The sequence below is a fragment of the Aspergillus novofumigatus genome (genome assembly GCF_002847465.1).
Source record: "Aspergillus novofumigatus IBT 16806 chromosome Unknown P174scaffold_2, whole genome shotgun sequence".
Lineage (NCBI taxonomy): Eukaryota > Fungi > Ascomycota > Eurotiomycetes > Eurotiales > Aspergillaceae > Aspergillus > Aspergillus novofumigatus.
The window spans coordinates 3,976,580-3,995,690 of NW_020194275.1; the positions used below are offsets into that span (position 1 = coordinate 3,976,580).

Below are 19,111 nucleotides of genomic sequence, written 5' to 3' on the forward strand. Positions count from 1 at the left end.
TGCCTCTCTATCCGAAACAGAAGAATGCTTGTCAATCGGTAGATTCATTTTCGTACAGTACTATCCTATACAACAAACATAAACAAGCGGAGGCAGAGACGCTGAAGAACGAGCTTTCATAAACCACAAAGCATGCTCAAGTCAGGAGCCGAAGCTTCGACTGACGGGGTATCAGAAGCCGAAAATGCACATATGCGCCAAACCCCAAGAATCATAAACGCCATGCTGGTATCTCCAAATCATACAATGCAGACCATTCCATCGTTCCATCATCCTGTCCCAAGCGCCCCGAAACATGCAACGAACATTGGAGGGAGGCGGCCCCGCCGGTCTATGCCGGTCCGTAATCATACATCATGCACCGAAGTGCTTCTCCTGGCTTCTTTCTCCCCTTGAAACGACAACGACCCTAACCCAAAACAAAACACAGATACTCATACAGAAAGGAAAAAAGGAAACAAATTTTGCTGCTTAGAGCAGCGGTTCTCCACCCCCACCGGTGGGGTCGAAATCACCCTCCAGCCCTCCATTCATCAGCTCGGCCACTATCTTACGGCGCAGGACGACGATGTCCTTAGCACCGTAAGATAGTGGCTCGAGACCGATGGCCACCGCCTTCGCGGTCGACAAGAGGAAGACGCCGCAGTCGCTGCCGTTATCCTGCTGAGGGGAGATGGACGGGAGGACTGTCCACTCCTCCTCAACATAACGGGATGCGAGCTCGGCACGGAGCCAGCCCTGCACCAATCCCACGTGGCGCCGGGAGAGAGAACCAAGGGAATCGAAATGCTCGATGGTTCTCTCTCCCGGCCTGACGACGATCAGTGTCCAATGGGCACTGTTGTGTACGGGGATGAACACAGTATCGACGTTCAGTAAAGCCTCTCCCCCGATTTTGGCCCGAGTTGCCCAGCGGCGTACCGACTGGTAGCCCTTGTCGCGCAGGTTTGAGAAGAAGAACGTGTTAAACGCGTGGAATCGGGGCTTGTCATGACGCCCGGCGTTTCCGTGAGAACGACGCAAGTAGTCGACGATCAGAGCAAGATATGAGTTGATGATTTCGTCGTTCAGCCACGCCATTGGAGTGTAGCAGGTGGCAAGATCTCTCTTGGTCAGAGGATCACCGGACAGGGTAGTGGCGATCTGACGATTGTTTGGCATGGACTTGATCTCCGAAACCTTCGCTTCCCATTTAGGAGGGAGAGGTCGTACAGCAGGGCCTTCTGGTTTGACTCGGGCAGGCTTTTGCTTCGCTTTTCGTTCCTCTTCGATCTTTCTCCATTCAGCCGCGTAAATAGACTCTGTACGACCTGGCGGAAGTGGCTTCTGAACTGGATAGAAAAGCCTAACTGCGGAAACCGGCCGCCCAAATGGAAACTCGGTACGAAGCCATTCATCATGTCTGGTTCGAAGTTCGTCGTCACGCGCAGCAAGTTCCGCTTTCTTAGCAGCTTCGGGAGCTGGGGGCACATTCTCTTTCTCTTCGACAATTTGTTGTTCTGTCCGTTGGGCAACACGGTCAATTTTAGGGGAGGGCGGGGTGAGGTGAGGGGCAAGCTCCGTTAGGAGGGCTGGAGCTGTGAGGGTAGGAGTTTCGGTCAAAGGCTCCTGGAACCGGACGCGCTTCGGTTTTGACTTTGGCTCAATAGTAGCTCGAGGCTGAATCAGTGTAGAGCGTCTCGGTTCAATGCGACTGATGCTCAATGCCTTGGCCGACGGCTGCAGGGGCCGAACTGCATCATGTTCGGTCGTTTCAAGTGCATGGGCCAGAGCGCGCTCACGGCGAGCGTTTCTCCAACGACTGAGTCGGGTGCCCGCGAGCAGGCGTCGTTTGAGCCGCGGACTGAGCGACTCAACACGGGCTCGCTTCTCCTTTCCATGTTTCTTTCGTCCCTCGATCGAAACGGTACGAGGTCCAGATGTTCCGATACGCTTTCGAGACTGTCGCGGGGTTCCAGTAGGCTTCTCCGATACGGAAGAACCGCGAACTTTCGCCAATGATTCGGTCTGAGAAGCAGCGCCAGCTGGGTAGAGTGGAATATCAAGAGACAGTTCTGGAAATGGATAGTGTTCGACAGTAGGATATCCTCTTTCCTTCCGCCATTGATGACTCTTAAGTTGCTGCCGTTGCTGCTCTGAAAAGTTACGGAGGTTCGCGCGAGTCGGGGAAGTTGACACAGCAGCAGCGGGTCGACGAGACGAAATGCCGCTTGGTTTGAAGAGCCGTGTGACAGTTGACCAAGCATAACTGAAAGCCTTTCTGACTACACGGCCCACAGTACTATTACGTGCATTGTAGAGTGTCTCCTGCCACGACCCGGTGGTCTGCTGGCCGTCTTGGCGTTCCGGAGACGCCGAACCGTTAAACGCGGTTGGGATAGGAAGAGGTGTGACTTGATGTGAGTCGTTACAACCTTTGCGGGCATCAGCAATCGAATCGAAGTGAGACTCCTCAGGCCAACTGCCCGGAATACGCATGGGACCATGGGGGAAGCTATCATGCCACTGGGGAATGACACCGCGGACTTCAAAAGGACGGATGGGGCCTTCAATGGGCTTGGGACCACGGGTGAACGAAGAGGGAAAAAAGCGAGAATGAGTGGGGAAATTACCTCCGGCACGTTGCGTGGTAGCCTGTGCTACATTCGCCTGGCTTTCAGAGATGTCGTGAACTCTGGATTCGGAAATAAGAGTATCTACCGCATTGTGCTTGGGAGACGAGGTAACGGCTGGGTTGGCGTTTCCAGCATGAATAGACAGATTGCCATCGCTATTATCGGTGACTGTAGATTCAGAATCAGCCTTACCGCAGGCTTCTCCATTTTGAGGGCCAGCAGCCATAGCCGGGGCGGTCCCGTCAGGCAGGACAGGAGACAAGCGGGAACCCTTTTGGTCCACACGACGGTATTTGGCGGAAGGGGTAACAGGGATGTTGTTGGAGTCGTCAAGGACTGTCCGAGGTGGGTTACTCGTAGCGCCCTCGTCAATAGATCTCTTACGAGGGAGAGACGAGAATCCAGACAGTAGAGACGCAGAGCGGTCGGACTTAGGAGCTTGACCTTGAGAGGGCATGTTAACTTTTTGAAAGTTGGTCCATGCAAGACCACGATTAGCGACGGAAGGGACCCTACCGGTCAAAAGACTGGTACCATTCACAACCCGGTTATTCCAAAAGGGACGCGTAGTGTGATTGAGACCGACGAAGGCAGAACCATTTCGCGCAGCAAAAGATATTGGTTTGGTTCTGTTGACGGGTGGCTTTGCGACTGCGACTGGATCGGACTTCATGCGGCTTGCAGCTCTAGACTTCGGGGAGAATGCAAAGCGAGGTCTGACGAAGGGGGAGTTGAGCAGGGGACCCCAGGGATACGGGTCATCAATTGTAGCAACATAGCGGGGTACGGCATTGGCAAAAGAGGGTCCGAGATGAGAGTAGGTCTGAACATGATTCTGCGGAGGAATGGAGCCAACAGGCTGAGAGTTGGTCTCTGGCTGCTGAGCAGGAGAGGACTTGATAGAACTCGTGTCCATAGGATCGAGTAACATGTTATCGATTTCTAATCGCGCGTGATCAGAAGGGAGCATACGCGCGTCTCTCTCGGCCTCGTCGACCTTCTCTAGCTGCTGAGTCGCGAAGACACCAGCCATTTTGGTGTCGGAAGTGAGATCTGATTGTAAGTTGATCTGGCTGTCCGGAGGTAAAGCTGTGAATAAAGACGCTGGTGAGGAACGCATAAAAAGTAGATATGCTGCAATGAAGATGAGAAAGAGGATGAAAAGAGACAGAAGGAAGGGAAGGTGGGTGAAGAGGTGGGTTGAGTCAAAACATAGAGGTGGACATTCACTGACCATGCGCACCTCCCAGTGTTTTGTTAACAGCTCAAATTGTTGCCATGGCGAAGAACACATCAGTGTGCGACGTTACAGAAAGCATCAATAGAAGCAAATCTGCAGCGAGCACTGAGTATAATCTCTCATTAGGAACCAGGCAGTACCACAGGAAAGGGATTGATAAGAAACTCAGATTTATCGCCGATGCGGAAGCTCTCACGAAGCTGTCGCGGCGCGATGAATCACGTGATGCGCTCTACATCAGAAGAAGCGCTAAACCAAAGGTGGAATGGTCCAATCCCTGCAGATCATGATGATGACATGCTTCTGATGATCTGTCTCAGCGCAGAGTTCTGAGGCGCCTGGGAAAAGAAGCAGCTATCGTCCTACCGCGCGCTATACCCGAGAAATGACCCAGACCATGTGGCCGGAGAATGAGAGGAAGACTCCATTATCCGATCGCAGCACTCCAACACCCCACCGTTCAATATCCTAGGATACTGGCGTCACATCATAGACCACATATGGCCGTGAGAGCCAAAGACTTGAGTGGTCTATCCAGGAATTGATCGCATATTCTCTAGAAGCGTTAACCAATCAAGAAATTTGTGAAGCTATCCAAAATCCGCAAGATGTACTAGATGTGGCTACACCCATCTCACTCCTTGTGAGTGAACAACCTCTCATGCCGCGAAGATGGTCTGAGGTGGTGATATCGTATCGTGGGCGGGTGGAACAGAAAATCAATATGACATTTCTAATCACACACTCTCTCTCTTGACATCGTGGGGCGTGGTCTATAAAGACATCTCCAGCTCCCCATCAAGGGGGCAGCCACCCTCCATGTTATTCTCTAATCCGACGATTTCTCAGAAGCATTGAGGCACTTCCACAACTGCACTTGCCATTCCCATGTCCTATTTCTTCGCCAACCTCCTTCTGGGGCAGTGAGTCTTCGTAATTGACCGTCACGCTGATCTCACTATACTAGGAGAAGGGCGAATGACGAACCTTGATATCGCTTCAGGCTAAGCTCTTATGGGCTTGATACAAATATCACGATGGCTGAACCTTCCTAGACTCAGGGCAGCTATGCTCCATCCAGAAAGGCAAGGAACTGGGTCAGTTTCTCCTTCGCTAAGGATATAGTGTCGTCGACCACCGAGGGAAATCCCATGCACTGGGCCGGCAACGCTTGCTGGTCATAGTCATGAGCTGTCATTAGTGCCGTCTGACTCAAAGCTCCGCTGTCATCCCAATCAACTAGTACTTCTCCTTTCAGCATAGAAAGAGCCAAGTTCTCCAATGACTGAAAAAGTTAAACGGTGCCTGGACCACTGTGTAAAAGGAAAGTAATGAAAGCATCGATTTGGTGTTAGTAAACTCGTTATTACCACTGCGAATCTAGGTTAGTTTGGGACAAGCACGAGAAGTCAGTCAGTAAATATACATAACCTTTATCAGCCCCTCATCAGCAATCAATAGAATACCGAAACCTAGTGACGCTGCAAGCCTCTACCACCATCCGCCCCGACGTATATGAAAGGAACTAATCCTATTTCGACGAGACTCTTTCGGCTTTGAGCCATTGATCATCAACGTAGGCATCAAGCACACGGGCTGATGAGTGATGATTACAAATTGAAGCCATGAATAAGCGACCGAAGATTCTGCCTTTCTCAAGCAACTCCCCATTTCATGTTCGTTTTGTCGGATCGGACATAGTGGTCATATCGGATAGAGTCCCAAGTAGAAGGGACTCACTCAGCGAGATTCGTCGATGAGCGATGAGCAGATCAGCCGAGGCTAGGAGTGGGACGTCTCACCAAACTGTTTTTCTAGAAACCTTAGCAATGTCCCAACCAGTGGTGATCCTGTTAGACCTTGACTAGTCAAAGCAGCTACCGGAGTTTCCGCGATGGAAGATTGTTCCACTACGAAGATGAGCGATCACGTCGGTTCTTGGCCGAGGTCAGAGGTCTGATTAGAAATACCCACGTTTTCGGCTTGATTAAGGGTTACCTACCTAGTTATATATGCTGCTCGCCTTAGATCAATGGGTTGTCTGTTCATCCTCTGTCTACTTTCTTTGATATTTTCAATTCCCTTCTACAACCCAGCGGGACAAGCGAGGTTTTTATACGAAATGGATACGCAGCAAGCATTGATCCTCGAAGAGGTCCAAAGGCCACTGGTACTAGGCAGGCGACCCATCCCTGAGCCAAATGGGAATCAAGTCCTTGTGAGGATCATTGCAGCCGGAAGTATGATTTGTTGATGCATTTATTTGTATGAAAGAAAAGCTAATAGTCCATAGTTAATCCTCATGACCAAAAGGTATCGTGGAGAAGACTTGTCGAACAATTAACTTTTTGTCTGATTCTAATCCCTTGTAGGGTCGAGATCGAGGTCTACTTGTGGAGAAGTACTTGCCTCATGCGATCCTAGCAAATGACATCAGCGGTATTGTCGAGAAGATAGGACCAGACGTCCAAAGGTTCTCCGTTGGAGATCGCATCGTTGGGCAGTCTAATATCCTGTCGGGTGGTCCTGATCAAGCTGGCTTGCAGCAGTTCTGTATCCTCGACGCAAACTTTGCTGCTCCCATACCACACCATATTAGCTTTGACCAGGCAGCGACATTCCCCGTCAATGCCATTGCGAGTTTTATCGCCCTATTCAGTTCGTCGGGATTGGGATTAGCACCAAAGTTCCTGGGCCACGACTTGGACTACGTGAATGAAGCGATTGTCATCATTGGAGGCAACTCTAACAGTGGGAAATTTGCCCTCCAGTTCTCTCGTCTCGCAGACTTTGGGAAGATCATTGCAACAGCCAAGGTCCGCAGCGATGGGGGCCAATCACTCCGCGACCTTGGTGCTACTCATGTCATAGATCGGGAGGCAGCGGATGTGGAAGATCAGATCCGTGCGATGGTTGGCGATGATTTGTTGTACGCCTTCGACGCGGTCAACGGTGGTGTCAGCCACCGGCTGGCGCTCTCACTTCTGTCGACCACGAAGAAAGGGTCTTTGGCAACATTGGTGCGTGGAGAGGCTGATCCTGCAATTGCAGCTACAAAGACGGCTGGCTTCAAGAAAACCAAAGTTCTCGGAGTTAGCGACCTGCACCAAGAGCTGGCTGCCAAGTTCTGGAGGGAGTTGCCAGGCTGGATCGAAAATGGCGAGCTGAGGCCGTTAGACTTTGAAGTTATTGACGGACTTGACGCGATGAAAGTCAACAACCTGCTGGACGACTACCGTGACGGTAGAGCGGTAACTAAGACTCATGTGCATCCCCATCATAGGGACTCCATTCTCGAATGATGTATGCTTTCACAACCTTGTGTATCAGGTAGCGCATTTGACATCGCACGTCGAGCTTGGTATCATAAGTTTTCATAAACGTCAAACTGTCACATGTAATGACTCCATTCCTAGTATCGCCAGGTTCCACGCGGAAAGCATTGAGAACAAATAGTATTTTACAGTGACAGATAAATGGTCCGAATTAGCCGTCAGCACAGACTAGCCGGAGACCGGTAGCTATACAGCAAGCTTGGTATGCGCACATCCTGTGGGTATAGGCTCATTTATGTGAATATGAACACATCACATCGAAGAGTCCAAGAAGCTTCTACTCAATGCGAGGCGGAATGTATGCTCGACGTCTTCTCGGCGAAACGCAGGGCAGCGACCGAGGCAAACGCCGGACTGAATAAGATCTGTTCTTGTCAGAGGGTAATAGCAATTGATCTAGGTTCACTAAGTGCATACGGTCAATGAATAGTCCCACATCCAGAACCCAAGAGCTGCTTGGATCGGTATAATTTCGAAGAAGATCTACATCCTGCGCCGGTTTTCGACATTAGTCAGTCATTCAAACATTGGTGAATGGTGGTAAACGGAAAAGCACCTGTATGTCTGCTCCCCATCCTCTCGACTGTGGTTCCATAAAATCCGCATGATGAGGATGGATATATCCCAGGGTTGATTCGTCCATGCCAATGACGTGTTGAGCATTGGCACCTGTTATGTTGGAAGGCCGGAATGCTGTTGAGGAACCACGTGGGGGAACTCTGCAAAATGCAGTATCCGCATCAAGGAGAGACCTTTCTCCTTGAGATAACCTTCCACATCATGTGAATCAAGCCACTCCCCATTGAGGCCAAGATCGGCCAGAAGGTCATGGTCGCTCTGGAAGGACTGTGGCTCTTTTCTTTGGTGTACAAAAGCACCCATAAGTTTACTTACCGGCAAGGCATTTGGAGGAAGGATAGGTTTTCCTGCGTGATCCCTTCGAGGATAGTGAGTCCCCGCGCCCCCTAGCAAGAAGAAAGGCATACCCCCATAGCTCTAGGGCTTCGTCTAAGCCACCTTCCAGAAGACCTTTCACCTGTTGAACTATGGAATCCGTGGTGGACAGAGTCAATGGGAGCCTGAACACCCGGCTCACATTGTCTGGATCGGAGGTCGGATCTACCAACAAATTATATCCGTTTTTCAGACAGGCTCGATGCAACAGGCGTTCAAAAGACGTCTCGCGGAAAGGGGCAGTGGAAGAAGATACAAGATGCGAGCGGCACAGAATATTAAGGAAAGTACTGTCATCTACCGCGCATGGCACTGATTCTAAACGGTTGACAATATGCAGGGTAGGTGTTGGTAAGGACGAATAACTTTGGGCTGATGTTTTACCTTGTGGATTGTCTTCTTGGCGGTAGGCACTGTTAAACGAGGGGATCGGACGAGCTCGATGGAGACCACCATTGACTGGTCTTGATGTGGCCGACTCAAGATCATCTTCTAACTGCTGCGAGTGCTTCCGCTGTTTCCTCACTTGGGTCATAGTTGATGCAATGTCATCTAATTGAATTGCACTGCTGCCCTTGTTACTTGAATTTGCAGCAGCAGAAATTGCAAGAAACTGCTTGCGTAATTGTTGCAGCTTCTGTTCGACAGCCGGATCAAAAGATAATATACCGGACCTTTCAATTTGATGGTTGTACGCTTGGAACATCCGATTTAGGTTCTGAATCTGTGTCTGCAGATGTTCAAGTCGACGCTGCAAAGACAAGGTTGCTGCCTCCTTGCGGTAGCGATAGGCTCGCTGTGCCAGTCGTAATTGTAGCCTTCGGTGCTATAATCTCTCAGAATCCCGCCGGAAAAGTAGACATGCATGTCTGAATCCTCTCAAACCTACCTCAGAAACGGGCACCTTAGTAGTACGCTTCGATGTTCGTTCCGCAGAGGAAGCATTTGCCCTGGATCGCTGCATGTTTACTCGAGGCGGATGCTAGTACTCTTCGCAATGATGGTGGCGACATTTTCGTCGCTGTCTTGAGAGTTAATGAAGTTGATATCAGGCGGGCACGATTTGTAATGGTAAATGGCTCCCGCACTCAGGCCCGTTTCGGCCGTAGGGTACGGCAGACGATAGCAAGTAGAAGTAAAGTATGACATAACCAAGGGTTGATATTAAGTTCACCGCAACATGTCGCCCACACTATAATGTACGCCACGGCTTTTTGGGGGGGACATCAGGTGTTAACCTGAAGGGAAAGGGAGAACCCAAACACGAACACCCACCTCTCGGGTCCGCATTCATAATGGCAGTTTACTGGATTCCGGATCCACACAAGGCTTCACAAGTTACAACCTGATACAGTCTGCGACAAGAGTCTAGACTTTTGGGGAAAGAGTGCGTTCCGCGGCGAATACTGAGAGTCTGAGACGGGAGAGGGGAGAGAAGCGCTGGAGTTGTGGTGCCTGCCTTCATACCCTTCTGTTTCCACCCATCAGATCGCTCAAGGCTAATCGGTCTGTCTCTACATAGTTTCCCAGCGTCAACAGTCATTCGCCTTGCCGAACAGTCTGGGTCCCTGCCTATCTTGTCCGCAGGGTTGAATGTAGAGAAGACAGGGCAAAGTTTTGAATGACGGAATCTACCTTTTTTTTAACGTCATATGGAGGGAACTGAAATATACACTCTGCAAATAAATAAAAAATATAGACCCATTTTACCGGTATTCTTTTTTCCAGCGGAGAACCGGCTCGACATCAACCTGAAGCTTCGGCTGCGATTACTGATCAATAAACTCATTTGTTATGTTCAAAAGCCCGGAGAGGAGGCGTCAAATGGGTAAAAGAACCCCTTGGCTTTCTGCATTACAGAAGAGTCAGGCCTCTCCATCATATAACTCATATAAGGCGCATTTCGCCTTTTGTGTCTCAGTTGTCTAGATCTTGTCACTGGCTGGCCTCGACGGCACATGCCATCTACAACGTCCTAAAAACGAAGATATGTCTCACCCGAAACCAACCATTCTTCTTATCCCCGGAGCCTGGCATCGGGGCAGCACTTTTGAACCAGTAGCAGCACTCCTACGGACACAGGGATATCCCGTGGAAACACTTACACTATTGTCTGTCGGCGGTCCAACATCAACAACAGTCGCCGATGATGCCGCCTACATCCAGGAAAGATACTTAGACGACCTGATCTCCCAAGGGAAAGAAGTGGTTGTGGTCATGCACTCTTACGGCGGTATCCCTGGCACAGAATCCGTCCAGGGCCGCACACGCAGAGATATAGCTGCACAGGGTAAAAACGGCGGAGTAGTTGCTCTTGTATACATGGCAGCGTTTCTCATCTCTGCGGGCCAGTCAGTCGATTCGTTTCTTCCAGACGGAGCAGCTTCAATCATGACCTTTGAAGTAAGTTAGGCTGGTGGTTCCATTGACTGGAGGATAACTGACATTTCGAAATCAATTAGGGCGAGAAGTCATACTGCATCGATCCGGTTCCCAAGTTCTACAATGATCTTGACGAAGACACGGCTAAAAAGTATGCTACTGAATTGGTTTATCACGCCAAACCGAGCTTCTTCACCCCACTCAACTATGAGGCTTATCGTGATGTGCCGACTACGTATCTCTTTTGTGAGAAAGACGCATGTTTTCCTTTGGCTGTGCAGCAAGCTATGGCAGCTATGCCTGGTGATGGGGTAGTGCGAACACGTACTTGTGCTGGAAGTCACTCGGCCATGCTCAGTATGCCGCAGGTTGTTGCTGATGTGATACAGGCTGCTGCGAGTGACGTAGAGGTTGTAAACTAGATTGAAAATTGATTACGAGGGCAGCGGGCTTCTTTCCATCCGTGGTTGGGACGCAGCTGGCGCAAGCTTTTATCAAAAAGTGGTCTCATTGGAGAGGATAGGGTGACATAAAATACCCGAGGCCCTCACTGTCGAATACACCTTCGGCTTTTTGCAGATACCTTAAAATAAGACGTCCTCTATTACTGAACAGAACTGTCCCCTATTCCGCGCTTACTCACAGTGACCAGTTAGCCACCCGTAACTAACATTCTTCGGCATGAGAACCTATAACGTATTTTACCATGGAAGTAACTCAAGGATTCCGCTATTGTATCACTAAGAAATTTGGCCCTGTAAGTTATAATAGATATCATTCATTGCTCTGCAAAACAATCTAAATTAGGCGAGACTTTATGAATATGCTAGATCACTATAGAGACTATATCTTAAAATCTTGAGCTTGGATAGTCCATGGTTGTTTGGATATGAAGTTGTTAGGTAAACGTCGCATTGCATATGGTGTTTCGAGAGTTGACCTAGCAGGGGGTGGCGACTTACCGGTGAGTTACCGGGCTAAGTTTATAATGGATGATACGGAGAAGCGTGTAGTCCACAGACCTAAGGTACTATTTGTCATGCGTAAATTAGCTGCAAGCCTACAGAGATTAGAATCTTCATAGAATCGAAGTCCTATCCATGTATTACAATTGCGGAAAGGGCGAAGAGACAACAAGGTTGGCGCTAAGTCTGAACCTTTTATTAAACCTAACTAGTCATGCGAGCTAGGCCGAAAGAGGAGAAAATGTCATCCAGCCTACAGCAACTACGTAGTCAACTACAACCCTGGAAGGCGGGTACCGTGTATTTAGCCGGGAAGCGCTAGGCTGGAAACGGCAAAAAGGTCATCTCACTAGGTCAGGATCTGAACTATGGAAAGACAATAAAAACTTAGTCTCTCCAACATGATCTTCAGAAGGCGGGTGCTTTGAAATGCAAACATATTCTGAGTATCACTCTTATCCATGGCGGGTACCATGTATTTAGCTGGGAAGCGCTAGGCCAGAAATGGCAAAAAGGTCATCACACTGGGTTGGGATCTGAACTATGGAAAGACAACGAAAACCTAGTCGCTCCGACATGATCTTCGGATGGCCGGTGCTTAGAAATACGAACACATTCCGAGTATCACTCTCGTCGACGGCATCCTGGATTTTAGGGGTTAAATCCGAGTGCTTTGAAATGCAAAGCAAAATTATGTGAACACGGGGCTAGAAGTTTGAAGCCAGCAAAAAGATAAATAGTTCACTGATGCTCCCAAAAGCTGAATCCTAAACTCATCAAGGCAATTTCCATTCAGATCATTTCCCAGTTTCGACTTCCAAAGTTTTCTATTCTACCACGATGTCCCGCTACGCAGAAGCTCATTCGAACCCCGCTGGTCCCGGTGACGCTCGTCCAACAGCTCTCCAGATTATCAAGGATGAAGCAGTCGAGGGCAAGCTAGTCGGGAAGGTGATCGTCATCACAGGCACTTCGTCTGGAATAGGGATTGAGACAGCTCGCGCTCTCTCTTTAACCGGAGCAAGGCTATTCCTCACAGCACGAGATCTGGAAAAAGCCAAGTCTGCTCTGGACGGAATCCTCGAACCAGAGCGTGTTGAACTCGTTGAGATGGACAACACTTCCTTGAGCAGCGTGCGTGCTGCCGCGAAAGCCATTCTCGAAAAGTCGAACGGTCAAGTCAACATCCTAGTCAATAACGCCGGCATCATGGCCCTGCCCAAGTTGGAGTACACCAAAGACGGCTTTGAAATGCAGTTTGGAGTCAACCATCTCGCCCATTTCCTGCTCTTTGAGCTCTTGAAGCCAGCTCTCCTTGCCAGCGCTAGCCCTGAATTCTCGTCTCGAGTCGTCAACGTTTCTTCTTCTGCCCATCATGTGGCCTCGATCAATGAATCAGGCAACTACAATTTTGAGAAGACTGAATACAACGACTGGGTTTCATACGGGCAATCAAAGACCGCCAATATCTATATGGCCAACGAGATCGAGCGGCGCTACGGTTCGCGAGGACTCCACGCTACCAGCCTCCATCCTGGCATGATTGCAACGGGACTTATGCAGTATATGGACCCTGCAATAGTGGAGGCGTTCTCAAAAGACGAAAACCTGTATAAAACGATGAAGTCGCCAGAGCAGGGGGCTGCAACGACGGTGTGGGCTGCGATTGGCCAAGAATGGGAGAAGAAGGGTGGAGAATATCTTGCTGATTGCGGAAAAACCACACGGGGCAACGACAATCATGAGATTGCCGGTGTAGGCTTCGCAGGGCATGCGTATGATGCCGAGAAAGAGGCTCGGCTCTGGAAAGACTCCCTGGAGATGGTGGGGCTGACGGATGATGAGTAGGCGACGTGAGACAGAAATAGTAGGAATGTTGAGGTTACCATATCACTGTTTCTACATGACAGTTTTTTGTCAGTTACTGGGCCTTCAGAAGATGTCAGGCTAGATAGTCAAGCAGGCACGTTTGATACAGTTCAATCCGCTCTATTTCATCTTGCACTGATGAACCATCTCAATATTTGGCCATGCAAGTCCTCGTATTAACTGCCATTTAATTCCAAAAACTCTTATAGTCTCCTTCTTTACGCCCTATCGTCCTGGATGCAGCATTTTTATTCTTATAGATGGGAGATCAGCCGCTGAACTACTACTAGGCGGAGAACGAGTCGCCCTCGGAAACACTTGCGTTTGTATATATGGGTTTAGGCTCGGAGTGTATTGTTAGAGCTACATAGCTGATCCTATACTCTGTTGGGAATACTCACAAGATACATAATTAATCCTGTAATATTTCTCATATGCCATAGTCTTGAGGATACCTAAGTGGTAAAAGCTGAAGATAAGGTACAATTACCGTAAAGGACAATGACCGCCGCTGTATTGTTTGCTTTCCGGCGTTGTGAAGTGCAAAGTTGTGAGGTCGCTTGATAATAAACCCAAAGGTCTGCCTGGACTCGTTTAGCTGCGCGACCGTAGCTTCCTACTGCACGGATTCTGATATTGAGAGTCTCCTTAAACTTAGCGCCGACTTAGTTACGGACGTGAGTAAGGTATGTGCCCCCCAATTGACAGACCAATAGCCACCATACTTCAAGGAAGGGTAGTTTATTTCCGTTTTGACGCCACACAATTTATATATCATATAGATTATATACCTCAGGACAAAGAGAGCGCAAATCCAGCTACAGACTCTAGGTAGATCCCTCAGGATACTGTAGTCCCTCTCACTAAGCTCGTCCAGGGCCTGCGAAAACCCTAGCGTTGCTATATAAAAGACCTCAAGCTCTCGCCAGTCTCCCAAGCTTTAAGGCGATGCTCTGTTGGCTCACCAGCCTCTTGTGGTTGGATTGGCCAAACGGGACTATCGGTCATTCTCCGTATGTTGGCGGTTTGCCAGACCCGACGCCCATATCCAAGTCGGAATCAATTAATCACTGGGTGAACCGCAGCTGAAATGGCAGATGTGAGCATGGAGGTTGCAGTCGAGTCGATACATGATCGTTTAAGCCTGACCCATAACACAATTAGCCATTGTTCCTCCCACATCTCCGCGTCCCCTCCGAGTTTGAACGATAATGTTTCAGTTTTAGATCTTTTTTTGCGTCATGCCTACCATTGTTTTGTACGAGACCGATATTAGATTGGCGAACATGTAAACTGTGCCAGTGCTAACGCATCTATCATCAATTTGACGCTGCGTGCGAGAGCAGTGGTGGCGGATAGCTCCTCGACATCGCGAGTCGTATAGGCTCCTCCCCCCTTTTCATCCTCCAGTGGTTGCTTATTTCCACCAACTCATCGCAGCCCTCCGCAACCCATGCCCATTTCACCAGAAAACCGGGCGTGGCCTCCCAGCTCTTCATCTCGTGCGGTTCGCCCCAGACAATGAGTCCCTTACGCCCGGCGGTCACTTCATCCGGATCACTTCCGGATGAAAGGGTCAGGGGCCGTTGAGTCTCAGGTATGTTAGTGGAAACGGGCGCGCCTCCTCGTCGCGGGGCCGGTGTCGAGTTCAGTAGATCACCGACGAGGTCCTGCATCAGCTCCCAGGGGTCGAAGCAGCCTTCGTATCTAATAAGGTTATCACGGACGCGGGGGAAGGGGATGACGTTAATCCAGGTAGAGTGGTAGCGAGTTTGTTGGAGGGTGGTCGGGACGAGGGAGGGAGGGATGTCCGGCTTGAGGGGTAGAGAGCCGTGTCGTCACGGCAGGGTGAGGAAATGGTGCAGATGGTTGAATGAGCGGGTTGGGTGTTAAGGGTACGCATATTAGAGATTAAGGCACGGCAGACGTTATACTGAATGAGATGGAGGAGGTGGTCCAAGGAGAGGGGAAAAGTAAAGGGCTGGGGTCCAGATTTACGGCCGGGTGGTTGGCAGTGGATGGCGATTCTCGGAGGACGACTGTACGCTTGGCTGTGGAGGGCGATGTGCTTGTGTACATGTGAGGGTACGTGTGAGGCGATCGAAGGAAGAAGGACGTGGTTGTTGCGCGCTCTGATGCTAACGAAGTTTCTTGGGAGGGAAAATGGTCGGATTCGTCAAGGCGCCAGCGCCTGATCTGGAATGAGCGCGACTCCTGAACATTCCTCGCGTCTCTGCCCTTGAGCCGCAGTCCTGTAGTGGCTTCTGAGTATAGAACGGTTTATGAGCGAGGGGCATACTTACGGTGTGCTCTTTTGTTCTTCCGGTTCTGGACCTTCCTGCGCTGCTGCTTGGCCTTTGCCTCTGCTTCCGCGCCACGATCGTTAGCGGCCTGTCTCGCTTGACTCTGGGGCCAGGAGAGCTGAGTCCTGGCATACTCCATCGTCTCGGTTTAGCGAAAGCCTAATTCTATGTACTGTAGTGTTCGAAATGTGATATTTCTAGAAATGAGGAAAGCAAACGGACTAGTCCTAGTCCTAGCTCGGGGCTGGGATATATTCGCCCCCGCTTAAGATACGCTAACGTACTAAGCCTATCCTAAGTTCTAACCCCGCAAACTGACTACCAAGCAATAATAAATCTAGAAATTCCTACCAGTAGTCAATCATGGCTTGATGCCAAGTATATATAAACGGATTTCAATCACTAACCGGCATCGGCCACAGTTTATGACCTTGGCCAAGTATGGCATGTACACGGGGCTTAAATCTACAAGTCACTTCACTTACACTTTGCTCCTACCAACCGAGAAAGAGATCATAGCGAAACCGACCGAAGATTGAAGGTAGGAAGAAGAAGAGAAGTGAGGTGAAATTGAGGAACAAGCTATTTATGTAGATGGACATACTCTCGTGATTTCTACAATCCAAGGCCTACTTTGTCGAAGACTATAGGCGCACCTTCTATCGTTACCCAAGCGATACCTAACATAGGGCAAATCGTAAGCAAAACCATCGCCGCAGCTATTTGACGGCATCACTCACCCGAATATACAACCAGTTTGGTCACCACTTCGACATCATATCGGACACGAGGTTTCTTCACTTGCGAGAAGACCTCCGTAAGATTGGGTTCCTTTTCCTCTTCGTAAGCAGGGAAGGGTTCGGTTGAAGGCTCTCGGTCTATGGCTGCTATGGCGCCAGGGCTGTGGCGTGAGATGCCAGTACCCATCATATGTTCATACTCGTCCCATTTGGATTGCTTTCGTGCCGATTTGGACGGCTGCGTCCCAGACACGGAGACATCTGCAGCGTCGCCGTCGTCTTCGGCAACAGAGTAATTGTGAGCCTTATTTGACAAACTTTCGCGCCTACGCTTCTCGCGATACGCCATAGTCTCGTACGCATCGGCCTCGGATTGAGGGCCAATGGATACGGCTCGGCGGCGCGGGTGGCGGATATTGGTGAGAATTGACGGAATATCCGCAAACGACGGAAGGACTTCATGGTCCTTCAGGTAAGCTGGAACGGTTTTGTACTGCCTGTCTAATGGTCAATCAATCTATCCTTCATTTTTCGAAGTGGAGGATGAAGACTTACGAAGCTCTAGTGAAGAATCGCCGGGGAAGCAGGAGACCCAACTTCTCCAACGCTCGAAAGATTGGAGGCAGGGTACGTAGGAGAAGAGGTTTCATGACCTCTCTCCATGTGAAAATCAAGAGGACACCGAGGACAAAGCGCAGTGCTGTCTTTACCAGACCTAGATCTTTGTACCGGAACGGTATCGTAGCGGGGGAAGGCTCGGACCAAGCGATGCTAGACTTCGCGAAATGCCAGCAGCCCAGTTGCACTCCAATTATTACCCCTGCAAAGGCCACACTGTCGTCGAAACACGGACAATCGTCTGCCGGTTCCGGGTGGATGCGGACGAGGATGATTATCACCAGGACCACCAGCGCGATTTGTTTCCCTGATGCTGAAAACACGTAGTCATCGAGCAGAGGTCCGTATAAATTTTGCACGAACGTTATCGAGGCTCCGAGCAAGCAACCAATAATGACATCGAGAAACCCGTGCATTCCACAGTAAAGGCGACCTAGTACAATGGAGCAGACGTAGGTATATGTCATGCATTGAAAGATCAGATTAACGTGGCTGCTCAAAGTCGATTCGGGCGAATTGAGCAGGGTAAGCACGTAGATGGCGACAGAGACGGCATTTGTCGAATGGGTCGAAGGGAACCCATACTCTAGCGCGGCTGAACCAGACATAGTAATGCGCTGGAGCGGAGGTGATAACGGGCGGGGAAGACATAGCAAGTCCTTGATGAATCCGCTGAAGAAGACTCCAGAGGCCAATACCTGGACAAATCTGAGCGGCGCAAGTTGTTAGCCGACATGGATCCATTCCCAGCAATGAGTTGCCCTCGTTCTCGACGGCTCAAAGAGCCTCCATTCCTCCCGCGAGCACCTACCCACGGCCCAAATTCGTATAACCGCTCCAAAACAACATCGGCAAAAAGATCATGAAAAAGGTATGCGTTCCCAGGTTGGCGGTGAATGCGAAATAGGAATCAAGGGTTGGAGTACGAATCTTCTCCTGAAACCAAGCCAGATATGGTGTCTCATAGCGCACCAGAGGAAGGAGTTTCTGTCGAGGCACATAACGCCATTGCGGGAGTCGATTCCGGTCTATTCAGCGATAGAGGAAAGGAGACCAGGTAAGCGAAGGCTCGAAACAAGTAGTGTACTTCATTCCGAAAGGGAAATGTCACACACGTACAGTGATCTAGGCTCCGGAGCCCGGCATCTGGATTGCCATTTGCGCCCTTAACCATACTGAAGGCGGCCGATTCGAACAAGTGGCGTGATTGCAGTTTTCCCCATAGAGTGCCAGCCAGTAACGACGTCTCAACACGCGCACGAAATTGATGGCATTGGCATCGCAATGGTGGATCAAGAAAAGGTCAACTGAGCGATATGTCCGCTTGCACCTGAATTTTATGCTTTTTTCAGGGGACTTGGTCACTCGGGGCTGACAGAACAGCAGATCAACCCGGGCGGGCCCACGACAATTTGTCCCGCGGCATAAGAGAGACTGGCGCTTGGCAGTCCAAGCGTCGCGATAACGATTGTGCGTTGGCCCCTTAGTCAGAAGCACGTGAGGAGAGGTACGAATACGAATGAATAGCAGCAAGATGATCTATCTGCGCATTGGTACAATAATGCTTTCCTACACAAGGTACAATTATTAGAAGACGAGTTTTATCGTCATCTTACAGGAAGTTTAGTGATGGCTACATGGAGAATGGCGACCGTGGCAACATCAAGCGCAGATATATATGTTGGAGTAAGCACCTTTGGACTCGGCCAGTCTTGACTCTTGAGGCCTGTCTATCAGATCCAGTCTGGACAGTCAAATCCTTGAGCTGAATCATCTGCACACATGGGGCAGAATAACACAAATCATCCATTGGCCTGAGTGCTCATGCCTATGTTTGAGATCTGAGGTCCCCGACGCCTGAATCACATGCAAGGAATGTTACTTGCGCACAACTCTAAATTCCTTATTAGCTGCGGACATGTGTAGATCACCCTCAGTGCAGGCAGCATGAAAGTCGCTCATTCAGACCCTGGATATTGGGGCTGGGGGTGTTCATATCCGACGTAGCAAAGCCTGTTGTGGTATCCGTCTGTTTACGATTAACCACACAAGTATTCATGAAGAAAGTGAGCGAGAAAAGCCTGGCAGTT

At 49.8% G+C, this 19,111-nt stretch overlaps 8 protein-coding genes across 8 annotated transcripts; 3 read left to right on the forward strand and 5 right to left on the reverse strand.

Moving 5' to 3' along the window:
* Positions 1-71: 71 nt before the first annotated feature.
* Positions 72-3,992, reverse strand: P174DRAFT_439459 (SUMO protease ULP1). The gene is made up of 3 exons (XM_024826805.1): positions 3,132-3,992; positions 2,613-3,077; positions 72-2,414 (listed from the first exon to the last, which is right to left on the reverse strand). Exons 1-3 carry the CDS (start codon positions 3,646-3,648, stop codon positions 472-474), a joined length of 2,925 nt encoding a protein of 974 aa, XP_024686296.1. The 5' UTR covers positions 3,649-3,992; the 3' UTR covers positions 72-471.
* Positions 3,993-4,855: 863 nt separating this feature from the next.
* On the reverse strand, positions 4,856-5,171 carry P174DRAFT_439460 (uncharacterized protein). The gene has a single exon (XM_024826806.1). The coding sequence runs from the start codon at positions 5,114-5,116 to the stop codon at positions 4,922-4,924; it is 195 nt and encodes a 64-aa protein (XP_024686297.1). The 5' UTR covers positions 5,117-5,171; the 3' UTR covers positions 4,856-4,921.
* Positions 5,172-5,942: 771 nt separating this feature from the next.
* P174DRAFT_449287 (zinc-binding alcohol dehydrogenase family protein) lies at positions 5,943-7,157 on the forward strand (the record flags this gene model as incomplete). Its single annotated transcript, XM_024828828.1, has 3 exons — positions 5,943-6,095; positions 6,149-6,168; positions 6,228-7,157. Exons 1-3 carry the CDS (start codon positions 5,978-5,980, stop codon positions 7,155-7,157), a joined length of 1,068 nt encoding a protein of 355 aa, XP_024686298.1. The 5' UTR covers positions 5,943-5,977.
* Positions 7,158-7,862: 705 nt separating this feature from the next.
* On the reverse strand, positions 7,863-9,108 carry P174DRAFT_429123 (uncharacterized protein; the record flags this gene model as incomplete). The annotated part of the gene is made up of 3 exons (XM_024825550.1): positions 7,863-8,044; positions 8,085-8,940; positions 9,034-9,108. 3 exons carry the CDS (start codon positions 9,106-9,108, stop codon positions 7,863-7,865), a joined length of 1,113 nt encoding a protein of 370 aa, XP_024686299.1.
* A 1,025-nt stretch (positions 9,109-10,133) lies between these two features.
* P174DRAFT_429124 (alpha/beta hydrolase) lies at positions 10,134-10,948 on the forward strand (the record flags this gene model as incomplete). Its single annotated transcript, XM_024825551.1, has 2 exons — positions 10,134-10,547; positions 10,607-10,948. The coding sequence occupies 2 exons, from the start codon at positions 10,134-10,136 to the stop codon at positions 10,946-10,948; spliced, it is 756 nt and encodes a 251-aa protein (XP_024686300.1).
* A 1,383-nt stretch (positions 10,949-12,331) lies between these two features.
* On the forward strand, positions 12,332-13,339 carry P174DRAFT_363700 (NAD(P)-binding protein; the record flags this gene model as incomplete). Its single annotated transcript, XM_024821942.1, has 1 exon — positions 12,332-13,339. One exon carries the CDS (start codon positions 12,332-12,334, stop codon positions 13,337-13,339), a length of 1,008 nt encoding a protein of 335 aa, XP_024686301.1.
* Positions 13,340-14,679: 1,340 nt separating this feature from the next.
* P174DRAFT_418647 (uncharacterized protein) lies at positions 14,680-15,802 on the reverse strand (the record flags this gene model as incomplete). Its single annotated transcript, XM_024824711.1, has 3 exons — positions 14,680-15,174; positions 15,359-15,612; positions 15,664-15,802. 3 exons carry the CDS (start codon positions 15,800-15,802, stop codon positions 14,680-14,682), a joined length of 888 nt encoding a protein of 295 aa, XP_024686302.1.
* Positions 15,803-16,175: 373 nt separating this feature from the next.
* On the reverse strand, positions 16,176-18,419 carry P174DRAFT_439462 (PAP2 domain protein). Its single transcript, XM_024826807.1, has 5 exons — positions 18,141-18,419; positions 17,833-18,049; positions 16,959-17,729; positions 16,404-16,900; positions 16,176-16,343 (listed from the first exon to the last, which is right to left on the reverse strand). Exons 1-5 carry the CDS (start codon positions 18,193-18,195, stop codon positions 16,279-16,281), a joined length of 1,605 nt encoding a protein of 534 aa, XP_024686303.1. The 5' UTR covers positions 18,196-18,419; the 3' UTR covers positions 16,176-16,278.
* Positions 18,420-19,111: the final 692 nt, after the last annotated feature.